The sequence below is a fragment of the Lolium perenne genome, chromosome 4 (genome assembly GCF_019359855.2).
Source record: "Lolium perenne isolate Kyuss_39 chromosome 4, Kyuss_2.0, whole genome shotgun sequence".
Taxonomy (NCBI): Eukaryota; Viridiplantae; Streptophyta; class Magnoliopsida; order Poales; family Poaceae; genus Lolium; species Lolium perenne.
In genome coordinates, this window is record NC_067247.2 from 242,136,032 (window position 1) to 242,144,532 (window position 8,501).

Genomic DNA, 8,501 nt, shown 5'->3' on the forward strand with positions numbered 1-8,501 from the left:
GGTGGAGGTGGAGTGGCTGGTGGTGCCCATGAGGGCAGAGGCAGCGACACTGAGTCATGTGACGCCATCTTAAAGGGTTCTTCCTCCGACATGTCTGCCGCATTGAGCTCGATGGAGTACTAGGGCATCGGCGGCTGCGGCATCTCCGATATGAGGAGTCCTAGCCTCGTCCACGACTAGCTCCTCCTGCAACTCGATTTGCTTGCCCTCCTTTTGTGCCATCTGGATCATGTGGAAGACGCTGGCGACGAAGTCATCAAAGTCGTCCAGTGGCGGAGGGGATGGAGGTGGCGGCGTACGCGACCGCCGCGACAACTCCCACCGTGGCCGTGGTGTCGGGCCGAAGTTGTAGTCCTTGTTGCCGAGGAACCCCAGCTTCCACCGCTTGTCGAGCAGTACGTGCTGGTGGTAGTAGTTGTCCAAAGGGGGAGTCGACAACAAAGTCGGGGTCACGAGAGGTCCGACGGGAGAATGGCACGCCTGCGCTAGATCTCTAGGTCCTGCTCCGGGCCGGAATGTAACACTGGCGGGACGGGAACCCACGCTTTTCTGAGGCGCCATCCGCCCGGCAGGTTTACATCGTTCCAGTCCTCTCACGGCTGCCAATTCTCATAGAACATTCGGGCGACGGAGGAAAGAAGGGCCCCCCACATCCGCGGTTTCTCCTCCTATTCCGCCTGCGACGATCTTGCCTCGTGGTTGTTCCTCTATGTTGTTGGTGTGTTGGGTGCAAGCGTGGCCAAGGAGGTGCGGGTGATGGCAGGATTTTACCGGTGCCCTTTTAAGGACGTGAAGCAGCGTGCCATTGAGGACGACACAGAAGGCCACCCGTCTTTGAAGACGAGGTGCCATTGATGACGAAGGCTGCGGCACGTGCTCCCTCTACCAAGCGGGTCGTGGTGATAGGACGCGGACACGCGCTGCGTCCACGATGGGTGTGTGCAATAGCATTTGTGGCAAAAATTTAGGCCGCGTTTGCGTCCCACAGACGGCCCGTTTACTTTGCGTCAGACCATTGGGCAGGTACTTCCTCATTTTTGATCGCGCGGTTTGCCTCCGTTTGGGTCCGTTTAAGGGTATCTCCAACGGGGCTACACATTTCAGACGCCCAAATTGTCCGCGCGCGTCCGTTTGCGTCGCCCCGCGGACACGAAAATGACGTCTTTGTCCGCGCGTTCGTTTGCGCCTGGGGGTGGCTCCATCGAGGTGACGCATTTATTTTTTCTACTTGTGTTTTTTCTCTTCTCCATTAAAACATAGTTCTAAATATTACATATTGGGAACATGGTTTTACACAAACTAATACATAATTGGAAACATGGTTTACACAAACTAATACATAATTTGGAACATGGTTTACAAACTAATACATAGTTTGAACCATGATTGACACAAATTGAAACATTACAAGATGAGGAAAACCACTAGTGTTGGTTTCGTATGTCCGCTGCTAAAAAAGAACACTCTCAGACACACTCAATCACCCAAACTGGAAAATCCAGCTGGCAATGATGACCCTGTTGTTCCCACCAAGGAAGAACATACAGAAACCGCCACTACTGGCTTTAATTGGCTCGTGGCCATATTCGCCGGTGTGGTAGTGTCTGCGGCAGGCTGTGTCATCGAACACCTTGACGATCATCTCGCCGCCCCCTCGTAGAGGAAGGTGAGCTGGCAGCCGGGCTCGAGCGCGAGGTCGTGGGCGAACTTGTTCCACCCCGTGTGCAGGTATATCTTGCCCTGCCCGTCGAACAAGACCTCGACAGGCCACCGGCAGAAGTTGCAGCTGGCCTCCCGTAGCTGCAACTGGGCCGGCTCGACGCCATCGACGAACTCGGCAAACTTGCCGGGAGCCGCTTGATGCCAATTGGGTAGTCGTCGATGCGGAGGAGGAACTCGAAGCAGCGCTCCTCATGCGAAGACGAGGAAGGCGCAGGCGACGGCGGGTACGTAGCAGCTCCACCACGGCGGCCCCTGTCCCGGCCCCGGGGGCGCCCAGGCCCGCGGCCTTGACCGCTTCGCCAGCCACCAGGACCTTCCATGGACTTCCTCGCGGGCCTGGCTGCATCGAGGCGGCGCTACGGTGGAGCTTGTGGCGGCTAGGGTTTGTTTGGAGGAGTGGATGAGGAAGAAGAGCGCACACTCTCTTTATATAGGCCGGAGGCAGACAGTGGTCGCGGTACGCGTGACATCGCCATTACTGCGTCGGCGGAGGTGGGTGGTGGCCGCTCGGCACGCGAGGCATCGCCATTAACGTGGCGCAGACTGCCGAAGCGACGGAACGGCTAGTCGTTGGCGCGCGTGAGAAAACGCATCAAGCCAGGTTCGCTGCCAGGCGGACCTGACGAAACGTCCGCCAGACGCGAGCGGATACTTTGGGCGTCCGCAGAGACGCATCCGAGACGCATATTTAGACCAGGTTTGCATCGCCGTGAACGGCCCGATCACTTTGCGTCGCTCCACTGGAGTAGGGACGAGGAGGCGCTGGCGGACACCGTGGCGGACACCGCTGCGGACTCGTCACGCCGTTCACGAAGAGGCGCAGATTCGTCGCGCCGTCGAGCTCTCCCTCCAGGCGGCGCAGCAGGGTAGGGCGGACGACGACGCGCTGCTTAAGCAGCGGCGTCTGGCCACCACCCTACGCACAGAGAGGCGGCGCGCGCAGCAAGAGCTGCGGCGGAGGGCAGGCGACGACGGGGCGGGGCCATCGAACGCACCGCCGGGCGATCAGTAGGCTAGGTTTAGATGAAATGTAGCCGTTTTCATTTAAACTTTGTAATATATAATCAAATTTGAATGAAAACATTTATTTTCGTGCACTAATATTCATTTGGGAGCGGCGTTGGGGGGACACGACTGGGGAGCGACGTACCCCAAACGTGGCATGAACCCCCAAACGCTCGATCCAACGCGCTTTGGGGACGGTTTGGGGACGCGACTCGAGATGCTGTAACAATGTGAGTCGACACACTAGTCTTGAACTCCTGATTCCACGAACGAGCAGTTGAGGAGAGAGACAGAGCGAGCGAGACGGGGGAGAAACGTGTCCGAACGTGCCGCAAATCTCTCTCTAGGAAAAGATTCTCTCTATCTATCTACGGAGCAGCAGCAGCAATAAAGAGAGAGAAGGGGGACATACCACTGTTCCGTCTGTCTGTCTGAGGATCTCCTGATCTCCTCCTTCTCCATCTACCCATCGTCATCCAGTCCATCCCCATTCCTCTCCTCCTTCCCAGGCCCCTTCGCTCCATCGCTCGTATGATCTGACCGGCCGAGTCCCGAGGTAAGCCCCCCTCCCGCTTCTCCCCCCCCGATAGATGCGCCAGACTGAGGCTGGAGTGGAGCCATGTTTCTCCTTCCAGAACCTGTCAGTTTCTTGGTTCTCTTCATGGTTTGTTCTTGTGCGCTATTTCGGGATCTCTGGTTTCCTTCTTTTTCTGGTTTGGTCGTAGGTTTGGTTGACTGCAGCTTGATCGTTGTTTCTTCCCCTCTGGAAGAACCCAAGAGAGACGGGGGAATCTCGCCCTCCATCCTTCCGCCCCAACCGCCGTGAATCTCTTTAGTAGAGTATATCAGTTGCATGAATTCCAGTTCCCACTTCCTTGCTGCGGTTTCACAAATTTTGATCCGCGCGTTCATGAATTTCTGAAGTTGAATTCGGCCCTCTTTTTTTCGACAGCCAATTCAGATATATAGCTCTTCCTGAGTAAACGGAGTTCTACCTTTGCAAATTTGGCTATCATTTTTGCGGATTTTGGTTGAACATTCCATTTCAGTCAGGGAATCTCTCTTTTCAGCTTCCGGTCTGGTGCTCTCCACAACTCCAATCGTTAATCTCGAGTTCCTTCACCGGTCAGTAGAATTCCATGTTAGACGGCGGATCTCAACAACTCCCAGAACCTTCCTACTTTCTTATTCTTACGCAAACACTGAAACACACAAGCTCCACCCTTTCCCTGTATTTTATTCTTTGCTTTACCCCCAAAATCTGACGCACTTTATATTTCTTGGATTTCTCTTGATTATATTTTTATGTAAAAATACTGGGTTACTTTACTTTTTTATATATCATAGTAGTATTTTTTGGGGTCCAAGCATGAAAGATTCGCAAGTACATCTGCCTATGTTCCCCAGTACTTTGTCCTCCCATGTCCCAACAGTGCGATTTTTCTACAACAGTAGTTCCAGTTTGCAAATTTTGCTCACCTCAGCAATAAAAGGCAAATCTTTTATGACACAAAAGAACGAGAGCAGTCACTCTAGATTTGCTTACCTCACCATCCCTTGCAAGAACTCGATTCAGTTTCATCCATCTCACCACTTGGTCCATTTGCGTTCTGCAGGATTGAATTGAAGAGAGCCACTAGCTGCAAAACCACTCATGACTCAAGAACATCAGTAGCGTAATAGGATCAGAAGCTTTTGTGGACGCCGCACCAGAAGGCGGGCAGAAGCAATCAGCCAGGTAGCCAAAAATCGAAGGGAACCAATCCATGGAAGGCGATACCATGTCGGGGTTTGGCGGCGCACCGGCAACGAATGGCGTCGACACCAAGGTGCTGCATGCCTTCCAGTCGAGCTTCGTGCAGGTGCAGGGCTTACTTGACCAGAACCGTGTCCTCATCAACGAGATCAACCAGAACCATGAGTCCAAGGTGCCCGGCGACCTCTCCCGCAATGTTGGCCTCATCAGGGAGCTTAACAACAACATCCGTCGTGTCGTCGACCTCTATGCCAACCTGTCCTCGCTCTTCGCTGCCTCCTCGGGGGGTGGCGGCGGCCGTGCCATGTCCGAGGGTGGGTCCGTCGGCACTGTCCGGCAAGCTGGCCACAAGAGGATCAGGTCCGGCATGGACTAACAAGAGGAACAAGCTGTATTTAATTACTCACTCGTCCATCCTGCTATATAGTATGAGCAAGAGCAATGCTTCCATCTTATTGTTCTTCTTGTAGCCGTAGTTAATCTTGTTGCTTCTTTGAGCTAGTATCAGGTGTGGAATTGATGCAACAATCCAATGATTATCCCTCGGAAAAACAAAGCAGTCCAAGGATGAATCTAACAGAGAGTGAGGACTTCTCTGAATTTACCCCTAGTCTGAACTCATTTTTGGCTTCTGATCTCTTCATTTCAAGGAATTGTGCATTTACCTGTTTGCTTTCTCTAAAAGTTGTACTTAGGCCTTCGCAACGGCTCAAAATGCTGAGAATGATATAGTGATATCCCAAATCTTATTCTTGCAAAAAGGGGTCATTTTCATAAACCTTATGTGCTCAAGATTAATTATTGCTGTTCTGTTTCTTGATTCAACTATCAGTTTGTATTGTCGGAGGCGAAAATCTGCTGGGACTTTACATGATTGAGCTCTTTTGCCTCTAATATTTTGCTTTGCACCCTAGTTTGCCACGCCGTTCTAACTTTCTTTCAGGTCGCGACCAACCAGTGCTTCTTTTGGAGCGCTCGCCCTTTTGCTCTCTTGCAGCATCACTTTCTGCAAAAAAAATCTGTTGAGGCTGTGCATTCATTCAGCATTGGATGATTGTCTCTTTTCTTCTGCTCCTGAAATTTTGTAGTGCAGACAGGTGATTGGGAAAGTGCTTTTCCTCCCCAATGGCATCTGTGCCTTTTGGGGAGAGTATGTTTGTTGGTAAAGTCGATCTGGGGTTCTCCATGAGATTCCCCTAGGGCATTTCATTTTCCTCTAGCTTTATTTCATTTTTCTTTTGCACATGGACCGTCCATCGTTTCTCTATGAAATTGTGAACAGTTTCTTAGATCCTTTATCTTCAGTTATATACTTATATACTAAATTGATGACATTTTAGTATCTGTAGCGACAACTCTATATTTTGAGTATTCAGATTAATTGCTTGGAAATGGTATTTTGGTGATTTCTCCATATAAAGGCCGGGTACAAACTGCGTAGTAGTATAGTTTTGCAAGCATGTATTGAACACAGATAAAACTGAGGGTCAAATGTATGCATGACAATATATTTAGTTGCATGAAAATATTTAGCTATATAGGATTCTATTAACATTTCAACATAGCTACTTCAGCAACTACCCAATCTTCGAAGGCTCCTTGTTTCACCCAATGCTATGGGCATAGACTTGTTGCTGCCAGGTGCCAACTACGATTGTATATCTGTGTTGAAGAGTCTCGAACGTTGTCAAGATCATTTAAATGATTCCTTACAATGCAAGAATTTCCATAACTAGGAAGTGAAGGAGCTAGAAATTATGTTTATTCGGGAAATTTTGATATATGCACTACCGTGCAAATATTGCAACTTTAGAAGATATTACCAGCTGTGTTAGAGATGTCATGCAACCCCCAAATCTTTCAAACTGTAAAGTTTCTTGGGGATGCCTATATCAGTTGACAATTCCCTTTCGAGTCTTGGGTATGTAAAATCATGGAGAATTGGCATAAACGTGGTGCGAATTTAGCCTGAATCAAAATTAAGCACTGTTTGAAATGCTCCCATGTGCTGACTTATTTGAAGTGCAGATTATTGGGGGAATGATCAAAATATCTGATCAAAAGTGTATACCACTGGGACAGGGAATCTCTTGCATGGCAGGCCTTCCTGGCTCCAACAATCATGCGACACTTGACCAGAATCTGATAGCTAAAAGGAGGAGGCAGGGCAGCTTTATTGACCACTTTTTTCTTCTGCCTAGTGCATAGTTTCACTCCGATGGGTCATCTCCTGTACCAGCCAGTGTTTTCGAAAGGAAAACAAAAGACGACTATTTTCCGCTATGGGCTACGGCCTATTACTATGAAAAACCTACGGGGGAGCTTAAGCGACTACGCCATTTTCCAGTAAGCGTGGTTAGAGCAGTCGCGGCCTCCAAAGAGGTTTGGGACGTGCTAGACAAAAAAAACCTTCCCAGTCGCGTCCCTTAAACCTGTTTTTTGTCCGGCGCGGCCCGATACGGTATCCGGCGCTCCAAGCCCATCCCCACCCCATAGGGACGCTCGGGTACACCGAACACAACGAAAAGCGAGGCGAAGCAATGCGGGCCCGACGCATTAGTGCCTCGGAAGCCTAAAATCCCGTCGCCTACCTTTGATCAAGCGATGTTAATGACGTCCCTGTTTTCCCAGGCGACGCAGGGACACGTCTCGTCGTGCTGGCCACGTGGCCGTCCGTGCCGACGTTATTGCGTGCAACCACCCGATGTCGCCGCTGTACATTAAGAGACCCTGCGGTTCGTCCCAATCTCTCGCCGCTCTCACATCTTCTCCTTGCCGCCCCTAGATCTTCTCCTCGCCCTTCCAAGCAATGTCGTCCTCGTCCTCCCGCAAGATCGCCGCGGCAAACGGCTTCGGCCGCGGCAGCCTCACCGTGAAGGAGGCGTGGGTGTTGTACCACGCGAGATATCCCGTCCCGCCAGAAATGTGCCTGCCAAGTAGCGGCAGCTGGAAGATGACCGTGAACAGCATTGGCGTCCCGCCGCCGCCGACGCCAGGCACGGAGCGCTGGAAGGACGCCATCAGGACACGGCGGGCTGAACTCGACGCCGAGGACCTGGACGATCCGACCTGGGCGGCCAAGAAAAATGACGACTGGTGGGGCACGTAGTTCAAGGCCAAGTACGACATGGAGATGCGCAGCACCACCGGCCTCATCGGCGGGCTGAACAGCTGGAACAGGGATGCGCGCGCCCTGTTCTGGGGCGTTCCGGGGCGCACCCTGGAGAGCGTCATCTGCGGCATCCGCAACGGCGCTCCAAGGTTGGAGGCGCCGTCCTCACCGCCACCTTCTCCCGCAGTGCAATGGCAGCCGAGGAGGACCACGTACTCGTCCTCCTCTTCTTCCTCATGACCGGCCCGATCGACGCCATCCTCGTCGTACCGCTCGGCGCCCTACACCATCCCCAATCGCGTGAAGGAGGAGCCGGCGACGCCCGTTAATCCGATGACTTGATGATAACTACAAAACTAACACACTCAAATGTCCACAACGGACTGTTTTTTTTTTGAAAGTCACAACGGATTGTTGAGTAACATAGTACCATCAATAGGAAATACAATGCCAAATATCCATGTTTTATAATTGAATATATGAACTAGGTTTTGGATATATGAGACTGAGTAGGGAAAATGCGAGAGTTCAACCGAAGAAATTGGGGGAAAATGCGGAAGATTACAGCTAGAGATTGAGAGGGGGCGAAATCCACGAAAGGGAGGGACAATGGCTCTCCTACTCCTGTTGTTCGTGGCAGACGTGCCTACGGATTACGCTTGTAGGTTGGTGACCCACAGTGACCCTTGGCGACTTAAGGAACCTCACTTCCTCTTGATTTGAGGAGTTGAACATATACGCCTCGATGCTCTGGCCCGCGATGTTGAACTAATCCACGTTAGTGAGTCAGCATTCCAAGCGCCAACATGGCAAGACTCCTCAAAGTTGTTGAAGCGGCGTTGAGGTTGCTAGGGTTCAATGCCGTGATGTAGGGCGTCGATCAAAAGGATCAAATCAAAGATATTT

The 8,501-nt window shown here is 51.4% G+C and overlaps 1 protein-coding gene across 1 annotated transcript; it reads left to right on the forward strand.

Moving 5' to 3' along the window:
* The first annotated feature begins 3,127 nt into the window (after positions 1-3,127).
* Positions 3,128-5,093, forward strand: LOC127332455 (protein ELF4-LIKE 4-like). Its single transcript, XM_051358752.2, has 2 exons — positions 3,128-3,283; positions 4,344-5,093. The coding sequence occupies exon 2, from the start codon at positions 4,494-4,496 to the stop codon at positions 4,857-4,859; it is 366 nt and encodes a 121-aa protein (XP_051214712.1). The 5' UTR covers positions 3,128-3,283; positions 4,344-4,493; the 3' UTR covers positions 4,860-5,093.
* Positions 5,094-8,501: the final 3,408 nt, after the last annotated feature.

What these genes read in the sequence shown, in the direction of transcription:
- LOC127332455 (XM_051358752.2), top strand. Translation starts at nt 4,494, where the DNA reads ATGGAAGGCGATACCATGTCGGGGTTTGGCGGCGCACCGGCAACGAAT.